Source organism: Vidua macroura, chromosome 1, assembly GCF_024509145.1.
Source record: "Vidua macroura isolate BioBank_ID:100142 chromosome 1, ASM2450914v1, whole genome shotgun sequence".
NCBI classification, from domain to species: domain Eukaryota; kingdom Metazoa; phylum Chordata; class Aves; order Passeriformes; family Viduidae; genus Vidua; species Vidua macroura.
Genome location: NC_071571.1, coordinates 20,304,258 through 20,320,613, shown reverse-complemented (window position 1 = coordinate 20,320,613; position 16,356 = coordinate 20,304,258). Strand labels below are relative to the sequence as shown.

Below are 16,356 nucleotides of genomic sequence, written 5' to 3'. Positions count from 1 at the left end.
TTTATCTGCAACTGGAATAGGTGTTATTGCATGTGGTAAAACCAAGCAAAGGAGTCTGTAGACTGTGCTTTGACCAAGATTCCCTCTAAAAGTAAACAGTGTATACTTCCTTTTTGCTCTGGCCTCCTTACTTCCTGTGTAATAATCTTCAGTCTTCTTGAGAACACCACAATTTTGCAATTTAACTCTTTTTCAAAACCAAGCAGAACTGTCAGATTCTGATTATAAAATAATAAAAAAGGAACTTAATGCTTTTAAAATGATGTAATTGTCTGAAGCCCCATGTTCACAATGAAACTAATCCACTTCTTCCTGTAATTTTTACTAGTTATGAGTTGGTGCAAGTCAATAGTGGAATAGAAGAATGTTTTAAAATTCTTTTGAATTAGATATTTTTAATGTATCTATGCATCTTATAAATATAGAAATATAAAAATATGTATTTGTATACATATTAAAGCATATATAATTCTTTATGAAGTTATTTAAATTATATATGTACATACACTTTTAGAAGAAACGTAACTCTGGAACTTGCCTCACATACTTAAAAAAGACAGAAGAGGGATAAGATTTATTTTGACCTCTTTCCTAATTATCTCTCTGTGTACTATAAACATCTTGTAACTTACTGCTTTGTTTCATCACTCCTTCTTCCTGTTCTTTCTGGGTTCCTTTCTTTTTCTATGTCATAACTGTATCTCTTAAATCCACTGATATTATTTTGTATAGGCTTTAGAAGCAAAAGGCTAAACTGGAACTAGATTTCCAGTTCATAATATGTATCACTAATTGCAAAGCAGGTGTTTTGGAAAATCAGTGTTTGATATTTGGCTTAAAAAACAGTTGATGCTTTTTAATATTTTTCTGCTTTTGCCAATATAGAATCAGTCCTGTTAAAAACATGTAGGACAGAGAGTTCTGCCTCATTTTTTTTTGCTTTGTTGCTAAGAGAAAAAACCACAAGAATGAGCTAGTGTCCTGATAATTAGATATTGAAATACATATTAATTAATTTAATTGGTGATTTGGTGTTGAAATCAAGTACATTCATTGCCTTAGCTGAGAAGGATTTCAATGCATGTTAAAATTATTTCTTAATTTAAGGTGTAAAGTTTCGTTAGTATTTGTATACAGGTGATACCCATATAGTTTAATTTATATAGGTTGTTTTAGGTTGTTTTGCTGGCTACTGCTCAGCTTTTCAGATTTCATACATCAGCTCTGAAACACTGATGCCTATAAATATACTATCAGTTTAAGACTGGCTGCTATATTATTTATATTTAAATTCAGGGGTTTTGTTTGGAGGGAGGTGTGTGTCTAATGGTCATTAGTCTCTTTTGCATTTGGCTTTTGTTCCTAACCCCCACCCCCACCCTCCAGTTTACCAGCAATTTGAAGGAAGAGAAAAAAGTTTTCAATTAAACAGAAATTGCTGAGTAAACACTGTGACAGATAAACCAGAGATTGGCAGCAGTTCACTTAATATTTTCCAAAATGTCCCACAGGGGGAAGTAATAAAAGGAGTAAGCATGGAGTCATGCAAGGTTTTAGGTGCCCTCAGCTTCTAAAGGTGTAAAGGAAAACTCATGGCAGATTATGTTTTCCCGAGTTAAGAAATAAATTAATTGCAGCTTCATACATGCACTTAGTTGTTCACCTGACACTAAACACAAAGAAAAGCCTTTGAAATTTTAACACTAGAAGTTATAATTGTGTCTAACAGAGCAGTATGTGAGACAGAGGAACATTTTACAACAGAATGTAATCATGCTTGTGTTCAAAACAACGTGGGGAAAAATCTTTACAGACTATTTGTTTTCATTACAGATGGATTTTCACAAAGCAAGCATCTGCAGGATTGTTTTGGGTTTTTGTTTTATGCTTCTTGTAACAAAATATTTTTTTCCAGCAGGGGGCCACATCATGTTGTACATAAAAGTATCTTTGGACTACAGAACATTTGTTCTGTAGCCCAACAAAGTATATTAATATAAATGTATTAATTTCAAATTCAAAATACTGAAAGGAAAGGCTGTTTATCTACCTTCACGAAGTGACTGCCAAAGTAGATTTCATCCCAAGCCAACAAAGTGTGGTGATCCTAAAGTACTGTTTACAAATGTTTCTTTAAATATTCAGTTAGGAAAAATAAATGCTCTTACTGTTATTGCTGTGTATCTCTGTCTTATCAGGCCATATAGGATAGGTCTAAGAGAGGAATTTGAATGTCTAAATCATGAGACTGACTTCAGCTAGTGCTTTCACCCCTTTAGGCACACAAGTCAAGCAGTGTGAGATTTTTCAGACTTCAGAAATTCAAGCTTACAAGAAAGTCGGCTTCACAAGAGTACTTGCTCTCTGAGGAATAACTATTCTACAATTACAGGCCAATAAATTTATCAGCTTGACATTTGGAATAATATTGTTTGAATGTTAATGTAATATTATCTTTTATCTTTTATTTGTGACAATTTGCATTGCTTTTTTTGTTTAAGTGAAATGATGTCCAGGGAGTAGTACTTGTTTCCATTAGGAGGAAAAAGTAAACTGGATGGCTTTGAGTTGTCTAGTAGTCTCTTTAAAAGTAGAATGGGGAAGCACGAAGTTAATTTTTGCTGAGTAGCTGAAATGAAGAACTGAAGAGTTTCTTGTACTAAGAAATCCCCAGCAATGTAACTCAATAAGACTTACACCAAAGAAACTAGACCATTGACAGATTTTTTTTGTCTTTTTTTGTGGCCTGCAACAAGTTCCCTCTTGTTACTGGGCCTACAAGCAAAAGTTTTTCTGTTCTGCCATAGCTGCTTTAGTGTTTAGTGAGTAATATTGTCACAGTCTGCATCCACTTGAAAAAGAGATGCTCATGGACTCACTGAGACAAATACCTTTGTGACTCTCCGTGGCTATGTCTTAACTGCTGATTTCTGTTCTATGCAGTGTTTGTAGTTTAGAGAGGGTATGGTGAGTGTTCTCTGATTTATGGCAGAGCACTGTAAAATGCATATGCTCAGATCTGAGACCAGGTATAAGGTGGATTAGGCGGCTGTCTGAAGCATCAGATTAATTTCTACAACAGCGTTTGTCACCTCTGTGTTCACTTGTTTCTCCCAACATCACCAGTACATTCAATTTGTTTTCCTGGGGTTCCCCCACCCTCTATTTCACCTTTTCCTCACCTTTGGCAGACTTGATATGTCTCTGACCAAACATTGAGCCCCTTGTCCTGGGGAAAAAAGTTTAGGTTTACTAGAACTTTGTGAGAACATGCTAGCACTTTAGACACAGGTCTGAAAGAGCAGATACTGTTTATAATAGAAATGTGTGTTGTGACACTAAGTATCTATTGATCATCAGTATCATCCAGTTGAAACAGCTATGTGCCTGCAGTAAGGGCCTGACTGGTCATGAGTTTGGGTGCCTATTTAAACATTTCTACAGGATACATCACACTGTTAAACAAGCACATTGCTCCTTCTTTTGATATATACAAGTTTTTTTTGCCAGCAAAATTTCTGGAAACCTGCTCTCCTTGTACTACTCTATATATTGGTGTTTGCTAAACCCATCTGCTTATTATAAATAAAGAGCTGCAAGAATCACAATTTGTTTCTAAAACAGCAATACTCTGTTTATTTTATGTTCAGGTGGTACTCCTCCCAAGGTTGAATTGTTTGCTGAACAGTAATGTGTTTGTTGGCAATACCCTGGTGCTCGTCTACTGAGCTTCTGAAAGAAAGTTTTAAGCGTAAATCATTTCTTTAGACAACATAATTTTCTCAGTTAAGCTTCTGAAAAGGATTCCTAAATGTTGTAGTCTTATTTGGGTTCTCTTAGGGTTATGTCTAATCAGTTATTTCTTTCAGTAGTCTAGCAGATGGGCTAATCCATAAAGTGCCTAAGTTTTTTTGAAAAATAATTATTCTCATAAATATGTATTGTAAAGTCAGGTTCTTAACATATGGCACGGCGGGGGTTAAAGAGAGGTGTTGACATCAGTGTAGAAAAATTATAAAGCACCACTCTGCAGACCTTACATTTTAGTATGCACATAGATATGTGTACAAAAGACAAAACTGTCTTTAATTATCTTTCCTCAAATTGCAAGCACTTGTTTGCAACTGTAGTATTCTTTAAGTGTGGAAGTTTCAACTTTCAGTTATTGACACAGATTTTTATCACTGCACATATTTTTCATCTCTGCTGTTCTCTGTGAATATATAACTAATTTTTTTTTATTAAATATTTTCTGATGTGTTGTTTAGTCTTTAGTTAAGAACAGAATTCTGAAACTCTTCATGGCAATTTTTCTTTTCAGAGACTAATGTGCCTATTAGGTGTCCTGACCAATGGATGTCATATGCTGGTCACTGTTACATAATTCATAGGGATCCCAAAATATGGAAAGATGCCTTAACATCTTGCAGGAAAGAGGATGGAGATCTGGCAAGCATTCATAATGTTGAAGAATACAGCTTTGTTATTTCTCAACTTGGATACCGTGAGTATTTTTTCACAATAACATATCTATATATACTAAGTAGAGAAGGTGTTTTGACTGTGTCTTACCTGTTAATAAAATGAGGAGACTGTCCTGATCATAGGGTGCAGAAGGAGTTAAATTTTAAATTTAAAAAAAAATCAGAAGAAATAAAAACACAGACTAGGATATAATAATATCCTATAATTGTCCTGACCACAGAGCACAAAAGGACTTAAGTTCTAAATTAAAAAATCAGAGAAAACAAAACACAGAATAGGAGCACAAAACCCAAACAGGCTTTACTGCCACAAAAAAGCTGTGGTCAATGATGCAAATTGCATTATCTCCAAACTCCTATTTCTTAGGGTCTGTTTCTCCTTCCTTTCTTCTTTTACATAGGTTAAAGCAATTTAAAACTTTTTCATAAGTATATTGTAAAAGTATTTTACAATATATCTTCAAAAATAAATGGGGGTAAGCAAAGTCTGCTGATCCAAGACAGTTTGGGAAGATCTGTGTCCTATTATTAACACTGCCATGTCCTTATGTTTCAAGTCATGCTGGTTGTGTTCCTCCTGAAAAAAGAATCCATCTGTCCCAGTACATGGATACAGATGTGCCCAATATCAAATACAGTATTTATGTGCTTGGTTTGTGAGCACATATTTGAGCTATTGCAAGGCAAGTTAGTCTGCAGGTGCAAGATGTGTTCATTAGGAGAATGTAGCCATGCTGACTCTGAGGCAATTTCATGGTTGCTATTGCTTTACATGAACCTGCTCTTGCATGGAGGAGCAGTTAACTGCTTTCTGATGGAAGGAGCAGGTTCACACCTGCATGTGCTTCTTTGAAGCGACTGATCTTATGTGTGCTTTCAGTGCCAGGTAAAGATGAGTTAGTTTATCCTTCACTTAAAGTGTAGCTATGTGCTTTGAGCTGCAGCATAGCAGGAGTCCTGGAGTGGAAATCATAAAACAGCTGATATGCTTTATTTTTGTATCCTAGCTACCTCCACAGCAACTTGTGCTTATATTCACATTCCTGAAAAAGTGACTTGTTTTTTTCATGAAACTTTTACTCTTTCAAAAGATATTCTTATGAAAGGCGGGACCTCTTGATGAGACATTAGGACATTTGATAGAAGTTAGGTTCTAACGGAAACGAGTTGTATTTTCATACATATGCATATGCAAAGTAGGTTATTTCATAGTTTGATACCTCCTTCAAAGACCTTTCCTGAACTGACTGCTGTTCTGTTTTTGTAAAATTGAGTGTTTTTGAAAGGCAAATAATCCTGAAGGAAACGAGGCTTCTCACAAATGACGCACTAGCGGCAACAGACTATTTTGAAAGCATTCTTCTCAGAGGAGTAAAACTGGAACAGCTAAAGAAGCCTTTTATGACAATTTATGACTGTGTCGGATTACCCTTGTTCACCGCTGAGAGGAGAACACCATGTATTGCAGTGCCTAGAAAAATCTTGTCGGCATCAGACCACTGTTGTACAGAAAGAACAAAAGTCTATCTTTGTGCCAAACAATTCACAGTCCCATGATAAACAAAGGAAGAAGGGGTACAATGAGATGAATATTGTCATGGTAGCTGAGCTTTTGTTGGCATCACCCACAAAGGAGAACTTTAGAGAGGAACATGAAGAATAAAGAAGTGTATTCTGGATGTTTACACGGAAGTCCAGCATGTGATATGGCACAAATGTGGTCCAGTGCATGACTGAGAATGGGAAGCAGCTTTACAAATTGCTGGAAAAAACTCTCCTGGTATTTAGTCATACAGCTCTAGAGACGATTGCAAAAAAAGCAGCAGTTCTTCTAGTGAGGAAAAAATGTTATGTAGGAAGAGACTTCATAGATTTACATGGCTTTGATGCAGTTATTTTATAAAGAATGTTGTTTATTGTTCATAGTATTGTGGTGTGAGCCCACCACTGTAGGAGCTCTGAGCATGGGCAATGCCTTTGCTGTGCTAAGTGCTCAGTAAACACAGACAAAGATTTTAAGAGGTACCTGAACAAAAAATAAATTTAAGAGCATGGTGGAAGTGGGCAAGCGAGGGAATGAGAGCATGATGGGCAGTAGAATTGGAACAGCTTTCAATGTGTTAGCAGAAGAGACTTTAAACAAGGGTACTGAAATGTAATTTTGGGGGTCTTCTGAGCATAAAATGCAGTCTGCAAGAAAGGGTAAAGGTGTGTGTTTGAAAATGGAGCCTGTGGATTTGAGGGCTTAGGGGTGGAGAGATGGTAAGAAATTATGGATGAGCTATGAGGGCTGATCACACTTAGGTGTAATGATGGCAGGAGAGTCAAGAGAGGGAAGGAGAAAGGACAGAGAATTGACTCTGTCATTCAAGTGACCAGCTGGAAAGGCGATATTTGCAGTATCTTGGTTGGCCAGAATGGGAAACCTTTCAGAAACAGATAGTATGAAGTAAATTCCTTGAGCAGTCCTCCAGTTTATTTCAAGCCAAAAGCCAACAGCCAACTCCTTTAATTGTAAAGTGAAAAAAAATCCAACAACCACATTAATGTCACTTTACTCTGAAATGAAATAAAATATAGGAACACATATAATGGAAAAACTTGCAAGTACTCTGGTTTTCAGCTCTAAAAGACATCACCGGTTGTCTTAGCATTAGAAAATAGGACATTTTTTCACTATACTAAAAGTAGGAGGAAAAGGGGATGTAATATTTTATTTAGGTGTTTATTCATATCTTGTTAAAAGTTTTGAAAAGGAAAAGAACTTAAACCTAATTGTGTTGTGATATAATTCAGCAAAGGGAGTATTTTTGTTGTTTTCTATGAAGTTGAACACCCTTATTTTATTGCCACTTTAGTGAGTGGCCTCTCCTGATGACTGGAGTGGGTATATGAGAATCAGTCTGGCCTCTATGAGGCTGAGAACTCCAATTTCCTGGCTGCCTTTTCAACTTCCTGAGAAGAAGTATTTTTCTTTTACACAAAGAAAAAATTTCACATTCACATGTGACAGAATTGTTAATTATATGTTTTAGAGCCATCTGATGAGCTGTGGATTGGGTTGAATGACCTCAAGGTTCAGATGTATTTTGAATGGAGCGATGGAACACCCGTCACCTACACTAAGTGGCTTCGTGGAGAACCCACTCATGCAAACAACAGGCAAGAGGACTGTGTTGTTATGAAGGGAAAGGTAAAGTCACGTAGCTATTGACTAAACTGGCTTGTAATTCCATTTATCATTTGGGCTTTTTCTATGCAAGAGCAAATAATAAAAATTATTTTTTTAAATGGGGTTTTTACTGCTTGAAGCAGCCTATTTTAGAGTCAGGAATTAATTTTGATTATTTTACATTTTTGGGGGGGAGGGCAGTTTGAAAGAATAAAACAAATGAAAAAAAAAAAAACAACATTGCCATCAACTGCTACGAAATTACAGTTGTAAAGGTGTAGTCTTCAAGGCACAGGTGAATGGTGCACAAGTTTCCCTTTGTCTCCTAATATCTTAGTTGATCTGTTCAGCCAAAATGTATGTAAAATATTTTGGGAACATGGTGTGATGTTCCTTACTTTCAGTACAATTCCCACTGAATGTCATTGTTTCTTCTGAGAACCTGCAGTATGGGGAATAAGAATATTAATTCTAACTTTGACAAAGAACTTTTCACATCTTCAAAGTTTTGTGTAAGTATTAACTAAGGAATGCAGTCTTCTGGTGTTGTTATTTTGCTGTTAGAGCTGTATTTCTGTGGGGATAGCTGATATATCCCTTTCCTCCAATATGATTATTAAATCAGCAATCTTTGTAAAGATGCTATATTGCGGTCACTCTCAAGAGATTGCTTTTCAGAAGGGTAGATAATCAAATAAAGTGTAAGTCAAAGGTAAATCATCTCCAGAAGATGTGAGATAGGAATAAGATGTTGGAATTAAGTATTGAACTAAGATGAAATATTTTCTCCATTGAAAGCTAGCAAAAAATTATTCAATACTTAGACGCATAAACCAGCTTTTTTTTTTTTTTTTTGAGATTAAAGCCCAGTTCACTGAGGTTCTGTTTGTATGTTCAGGATGGATTTTGGGCAGACCATTCTTGTGAAAAGAAAATTGGCTACATCTGTAAAAGGAAACCTATGTCAGATGCTCCTACAGAAGAGGAAACTATTGACATGGGCTGCCAGAGAGTAAGTGAAGAAAAAGCTGTCTGATCTGAATAGGCTGCTAAGAATGATAAAAAAGAGAAACTGTCACCTAGGTGGCAGAAAAAACATGGAAAATAGGTTCTGTTGCATTGTAATCAGAAGAATTTGCCTTCTCATTTATATGGCAGAATGACTAAATATGACTAAATCTAATCTGTCATTTGGCTCTTAATACTCACTTTTTCCAGAACTTAAACCAAATCTCAAACCTATTATCCCTGCAGCAGACCATTTATCCTTGATTGACATTCAAGCTTCCCTAAAGAGTTTGCCTGTACCATCAGCTGCACTTCAGCTCTGGCTACAGTTTTCTACAAAATTGTTCATAGCATGAAGGGTGTCCCTGTCTAAACACTGTTTTCAGGCTTTGCTGTTGTCTTTGGCACTGCTCTCTGCTTTGAATAACTATTGCCAAAGGCCAAATAAAATGAATCTATTGTGCTTCTTGTGAATTGTCAGAAGATCTATTTTTACTTGCTTGCTTTCTAATGACATAACACCTAGTAATTACAGTATTGCTGAAATGTATTATGTCAGAGGAAATCTTATTGAGTATTTGTTTTCCTTGAAGAAATTGCCTTTTCTTCCAAGTCTGCTTTACATAGCTTCAGAGAAAGTCTTTGATGATTATTCCCAGTATTTGTACAGAGTACTTGGACTCGTTACAAGTGTTGGAGGAAATAAAGGGTTCCTCATACTTATGGATGTTACCATTGCCTACAGAACTAAGTGCATGCTTGTAGAAAAAAAAAGTCTCTCTAAAGTGAGAAATGAAAAAGTAACCTTCTCTTGACTGTTTGTTCCTGAGTAAATGATATTTGAATGATAAAACTTTGGGAGTGAGTTTTAATGTTAGCTAAGAATAAAGAAATTTGTTTAAGGTGTCATTCCCTTTCTGAAAATTCAAGCTGAAGTTTGCTTTTCAAGACTGTCCTCGTGATTTCATGATGCCTATGTGCTGGTTATAATCTTGTTCTGGGCACAAAAGTTGCACTGCAAAGCCTCTCATCCCTTTGTGAGTGGAATACATTGATTGAAAATTCGTTAGATATGAAAAATTGTTTTTTGAAACAAAATTCTAAAAAGCTTTGATCCTGCCTGCTTCCACTCTGACTTTTTCAGTTACATTGTTCCTTTGTCTAGTGGTTAGGTACTGGTGGATAAATCAGTTTTCTGTTTTGTTGGTTCCCTTTCCTACCTGTGATCACTTCACATTTATTTTGACAGGGCTGGAAAAGACATGGTTTTTATTGTTACTTCATTGGAAATACATTTGTAACATTTTCTCAAGCAAATCAAACCTGTGGAGGACATCAGGCTTTTTTAGCAACAGTTGAAGACAGGTATGTAAACGTTTATTTTTCTGAGGGGATCAGATGAAGATTCAACTTCTAGCATCACCTGCATGTCAGAATACAGACTGATTGGACAAATATCTAGCTTCAGAGGACAGCTACCTGTCAATACAGAACTTCTCAAAGTTTTTACATGTAAATTCAAATCCAGGAATCTGGTTTAGACTGAAAGTAGGTCATGGTTGTGAAATCGGTATCGATATAGATGGTTTTGTCAAATAAAAAGTAGAACTATATCTTCTACTTCTTAATTGTGGTGACTAACTTGAGTAAGGAATATGGAATCCAATTTTGATTATTAAATGGAGAGATATGGCTCTGAATTCCTTCCAAAGGGTAGTACAAATGAGCAAGAGGATATAATTTTCAACTATCTGGTTTTTGAATTGAGGTACTTTTAAAAAATTAAGTGAGAAATCAAATTATGTAAAGCACTTGGTACCTGAAAATCTGTCACAATGCAGCCAGGGTTCAATGTGTGTAAAATTTCTGGAGAAGAGATGCACATTGCTCTATGTGAAATATAGAAAAAATAAAAAAGTTTAAGAAACAAAATATTTTTCTTGCAGATGACTTGATGCTTTACACAATCTCTTATTTGTTTCTATATAATCAAAATTGATATGTTCTACTGTGAAAACTCCAGCTGTCATGAATGGTAGCTCTATAAGCATAGCACTGCAGCTGCCATAAAAATGTTTTAACATTAATGTGGCCTTCTGACTACACCTTGTTAGGAGGAGACTTTTTTTATTTGCTCTGATTTCTTAAGAGCTGTTTGTTTTAACATCCGTGAACTATGACAGGTTTTACCTCTACATAGGTTTCTTTGCTAAATATAACTAGTCTTGCCCAATCATTGGATCTAATTTACAGTGTTCCTTAGTTTTAAAATTTAGTATCATACTACTTTAGCCTCTACTTTTTGTAACTTCGGTAATGCTGAGATTCCTTTTTCAGTTTTGGATTTGTCTGAAGCAAGAAGTAATAAAATACAAGAGTACTAGAAACTCACAAAATAAGTGGTATAAAACATAAGGCATGTCAAGTTTCTTCTTTACCACCAATTTCCTGTCAGTCCATGATTAGGCCATCTCATTCACTGGGCATCTGATACTCTGATATTGAAGCTTACAAAGTATCTATTATTTAATGGTTTTGTTATATTCTTTGCTGAATAAAATCCATTCAAGCTATGCTTTCAAGAAGGTGCAGCTGTAATTCTGAGAAAATAACAAACCATTGGCAACTTTAAAAAATAAATTTAACAGTATTCATTTATTGACTGATTTCTTTTTAACAGATATGAACAAGCATATTTGACCAGCCTGGTTGGGCTGAAAAGGGAAAGATACTTTTGGATTGGACTTTCAGATGTAGAAGAAAAGGGAACATTCAAGTGGTCTAATGGTGAATCTGTCTTATTTGCACACTGGAATTCTGAAATGCCTGGTAGGTATGACTCTGTGCTGTTTAATGGGTCTAAGGCCTGGAATAAGTCACTCACTACTTGAAGATTTTTCCTTAGTGCTCTCTTGATGACATAATGGCCAGTGGCTTTCAAATACATTGGGCTGCTCTCCCCAAGAATCCAGCGTGGCTGCTAAGTTCCTGCCTAGTGCTGAAATGAGTTTTTAGTATGAGTTTGGGAAGAAACTTTTCATTGAGATCAAGTTTCTGATTTGCAACTGTTCTGGGGAAGTCTGTGCCTCTGCTGCTCTGGAGGAGCAATTTCGGCAGGTGTAGTGACCCTCCTTGCAAGTCCTGCCTGTTCAGCCATATCTCATGGCACACTCATTCACTGCACATTCTGAGTGTGTGGGATATCAGCATGCATGAAGCCTCTCTGAGTCCTAGAGAAAATGAGATTGTAAGGTAGGACAAGAGGGCCGAAATATAACAAGGGGAGGCCATTTAATCTGACATGATCACGTCAGAAAGGAGGTAGTTATTGGTGCTCAAAGTTCTGGTACATCGCATATACCTTTCAGGAGGTCCTCTGATTCTGTTTAATTTCAATACTTAATTGCTGATTTGAATGATCTGTATGAATTGAATGTAAGGCTATTTAGGCTTATATATCCCTAGTTAGTTCTTGAAAATTTTAAGTCAAATTAAAAAAAATTGAGAAACTAGCTCTAACTACATTCAGTTTTAGGGGAGAATTTCTTGGATCTAAGGTTATGATCTAGCTAGAGTCAGTCACTGCAGGTGATTTGCTGTGAGGCATAATTCAGTATTTCAGAGTGGATGAACAACAGATTTTTTGCCTTTTTTCTCTTCATGAATTAGAATCATAGAATCACAGAATGGTTTGTGTTGAAGGAACATTTCAAGATGACCAAATCCCCACCCGCTGCCATGGACACCTTTCACTAGACCAGGTTGCTCAAATTCAAGTCCAACCTGATCTTGATATCTTTCATGAATGGGGCTTCTACAGCTTCTCTGGGCAACCTGTTCCACTTACTCACTACATTCATAATAAAAAAAAATCATTCCTTATGCCCAATCTGAAGCTACCTTATTTAATTTTAAAATGATTGTCTCTTGTTCTGTCACTATGAGCCCTGGTAAAAAGTCTTTCTTCACCTTATAAGCACTATTTAAATATTGAGTAGTCATGGTAATGTTTCCCTGGAGTCTTCTGTTCTCCAGGCTGAACAACCCCACTACCTAAGCCTCTCTTTGTAGGAGAGGTGTTCCAGCCTTCTGATCATTTCTGTGGTACTCCCGGGGACCTGTTCTAACATTAGAAATGTTTTTGACTCTGTACAACAACTTTATTTCTGCCAGGATAGAATATGAAATTTTCTACCTTCTTGTAACATGCTAAATGGCATTTGTATACATTCCTGTTTACAATCAGGAAGAAAGCCAGGCTGTGTTGCCATGAGGACTGGAATAGCAGGTGGATTATGGGATGTAATAAAATGTGAAGAAAAGGCAAAGTTCATATGCAAAGTGTGGGCAGAAGGAGTGACACTTCCACCTGTTCCCACAACAACTCCTATGCCCCGGTGTCCAGAAGGCTGGGACTCAAACAATCGTATTAGCTTCTGTTTCAAAGTAAGTATGTTGGTTATTTCTGCATTAAGGTAGTTTCTGTTTGCTTCACATACATGTGATTACCTCAGTTTGCCAGAGCATAGTGCTTATAATGCCAAGGTTGCAGGTTTGATCCCTTTATGGGCCATTTGCTTAAGAGTTGGACTTGATGATCCTTACAACTCAGAATATTCTGTGATCCCAATAAAAACTGGGACACATATGTGTGTCCTATTGTTTCATAATCTTTTTTCCAGATTATATGTAGAAGTTTTCTTCCTTTCTACTGAAATGCTCATGGTTTTGTTTATTCTATTAAAGACTAATCTTCAGGTTTGACCTTTTGTTCTTAAATTCCAGTTCAGATAATTTTGTGGTCTGGTGGTTGTCTTGTAGTAGACACTCCTATCAGCAATGCAATGTGCTAACTTGACTTACAGAGTTGATTCCAAGCCTGTGTTTCACAGAGAAGAACACTCCTAAGCCCTGTACTCAGAGTTTTTGTAATCCCCACAGAGTATAATTGTAAATCAGTTCCTTCTGGGTAACTGATATTTCTTGATCTTGTGCTCTATATGGTCTGTTTTGTCTGATGTCAAAATGGTTTCTTAAGCCTTTCTCCAGAGCAGAGCACAAGAAGACGTGGCTGGAATCGCAGGAGTTCTGCCGATCCATAGGAGGAGATCTGGCCTCCATTAATGGCAGAGAGGAGCAGTTCGTGATATGGCACTCCATCGCGTGAGTATCCGCGGGGGCCAGCAGGTCACTTCCATCAGCCTCTGGAGCTTTCTGAAATATTTCTTCTTAGGTGTTTATGCGTTTACTTCTGTATAAGCTAGTTTACATTCCCTGCCTGTGTCAAACAAACAGCAAAAGCGTAGAGCTGATGAAGTAGTTGTATGACTAGCAGCAATTACCGCAAAAGCTGGTGCCGAAATTGCATGGGCAAGATATCTAGTTAAGGCAACATCTATCATCTGAAGTAAAACTATTTACTGTGGAGTTGTTGATATTATAAAATTTCTACAGATGCCAGTTTTCATGTAAGTGTACAAAAATGGTAATAGTTTATTAAATCTGGGTAATATGTTGATTTTTTTGGGTCAATTTTATGAACTAATAAAAAAGCAGAGGCAACTTCAGATTAATTTTTTTCTTACATAAGCAAGGTAAATAAGATTAGTAAGTCCCTGAACTACAAAAACGGGTGTGAGATTTCTAAATAAGATGAAAAGCTAACTTGCAATATGACCAGAACAAACGAGGCTCAAGGATCTTGTACATCCCTGGCTAACCAAGAAGTAAGAATGAAACATCATGGCCCCGCAAAATAGTATGACCATACTAGAATCCCAGCTGTGTATTTACAGTAAGGAAGAAGTCTCAGATGCTTCATTGCCCCAAATTGACTGAATATATTCAGATTAATCAGTAAAATGTGCCTGCTTGCAGACAAGGATTAGTTGAAGGTGATATTTTTAAAATGTGGTTCAACTGCAGAAAGTAACTCTCTGTTTGAAAGCTGTAAGTGCCTTTACAGGGAAAATGAGGAGTTGAGAAATGGAGCAACAGTAGCCAGTGAACCATTATACAAAGGTATTAAGCCACTTCATGTACAGGAGTTGTATCTGGTAATTTTCTTGATCTGTATTTCAATCTGAGTTAACGCATAATGATAACAGCTAGAAGCAGCTGTATTTTAATTTATTTCCACCTTGGTTCTTATTGTTTTTAACAGCATTAAGTTATCCTTAGAGAACTCTTAACTGTAGTAAATGATAGATTGTTAAAAATATTGTAATGCCCTTATTAGTATTGGTATTTTTTTTTTTTAGAAACAATGGCTATTACCACCAGAATTTCTGGATAGGTTTATATTACTTGAATCCTGATGATGGCTTTGCTTGGAGTGATGGATCTCCAGTGAGTATTTTATTTTTCCACAGCTGTTATTTTGCATTCCCTGTGTTTCTTATTTATGTGTAGTGTATGTGTTTCTGTGTATTTTATGCTTAATCATAACCCTCTGAATTGTGCACTCTTTAAGAAAGCTAATGAATATCAATTTCATGGCTTGATATTTTGTATAAAACATGCTGATTTTTGATAAGAAGACACACACATGGAATCAACAAGGAAACTAAACACATGCAGACTAAAAGGATATTCTTATGAATGCGAGGATTTTTTGTATAAAATAGTCCTTCTTTAGCTGTTCTTTTCTTTGCTCATATCTGCAACAAGTTGTTTCCTAAACTGCAATCCATTTGCAGTCTGAAAAAGTTTGAAATTTCAGCATTTACACAGGAGGATTCTCATTTCCTCCTAAGTTTTTAACCTGACAATAGGAACAATTTGTAGGTCTGTGCTTTGATGCTGTCTCCTCCCTCTCTCCCTTACTTTATTTTCATATAACAATCTTCACAAAACTTCTTCTGTCATAGGTGAGGTATGAAAACTGGGGCTTTGGAGAACCAAATAATTATCAAGGAGTTGAACTTTGTACAGAGATCAGTGGTGATTCCAGCATGCTTTGGAATGACAGGCACTGTGATTATATGTATGGATGGATTTGCCAAATAAGAAAAGGTATTGCTTACTCCTGTATATTAGTGTAATAAGAAGATATTCTCAGTTGATTTTTACTTTAATTTTAAGAAATAAAAAATTTCAAAACCTCTTTATAAGAATAGTTCTCTCCTTCACTTGCCTCAGGGGCTTTTTTTTCTGCTAAGAATGTGTAATTTGAGGATGGAGCCTGGTTTCAAGATACTTTATTTCTATATTCACATGTTGATTACTTGCTAAATTCTCATGAGATAAGTGTTCGGATGCTTTTTATTTACTGAAGATATCAAGACAATGTTTATAATTTAGGGAACACTTGAGTTTCACTAGCAGTGCATCTATCTACCTTTGAGCTTTTAGAAAGTGCAGCACATTTAAGTGCTTTACTGCATTCTTACAGTGGGATGGAGAGGAGAAAAATAAAGATGTTGCATTAGATTATTGACAATAAATATCAGGTCTGCCTGTTATTGGTGAGAAAATTTCTTAGGCATAGATTTTCTTAATAAATGTCATTACTAGTGAGATTACATTTTAGTACAAAACTAATTGGTAAGCCTAAACTGACAGAGCTTTTCTGTATAATAAATTGTTTTCCTGAGATACTAATGATGACATCCAAGATCCCATCTCCATGATGCCATAGCAAAAACAAATGGGAATTCTTTAGTCTAAAGTTTTTCTTTTCATTAAGGACCA

General features: G+C 36.1%; 1 protein-coding gene across 1 annotated transcript in view; it reads left to right on the top strand.

The window, feature by feature from the left end:
• The window catches only part of LOC128815331 (macrophage mannose receptor 1-like), a 50,605-nt gene that overhangs the window by 15,765 nt on the left and 18,484 nt on the right, over positions 1-16,356 (top strand). Inside the window, exons 7-15 of the mRNA XM_053992001.1 lie at positions 4,322-4,504; positions 7,520-7,677; positions 8,555-8,668; positions 9,914-10,029; positions 11,345-11,493; positions 12,911-13,110; positions 13,703-13,827; positions 14,925-15,012; positions 15,534-15,678. Coding sequence (XP_053847976.1) covers positions 4,322-4,504; positions 7,520-7,677; positions 8,555-8,668; positions 9,914-10,029; positions 11,345-11,493; positions 12,911-13,110; positions 13,703-13,827; positions 14,925-15,012; positions 15,534-15,678 — 1,278 coding nt within the window. The remainder of the gene's footprint in view (positions 1-4,321; positions 4,505-7,519; positions 7,678-8,554; positions 8,669-9,913; positions 10,030-11,344; positions 11,494-12,910; positions 13,111-13,702; positions 13,828-14,924; positions 15,013-15,533; positions 15,679-16,356) is intronic.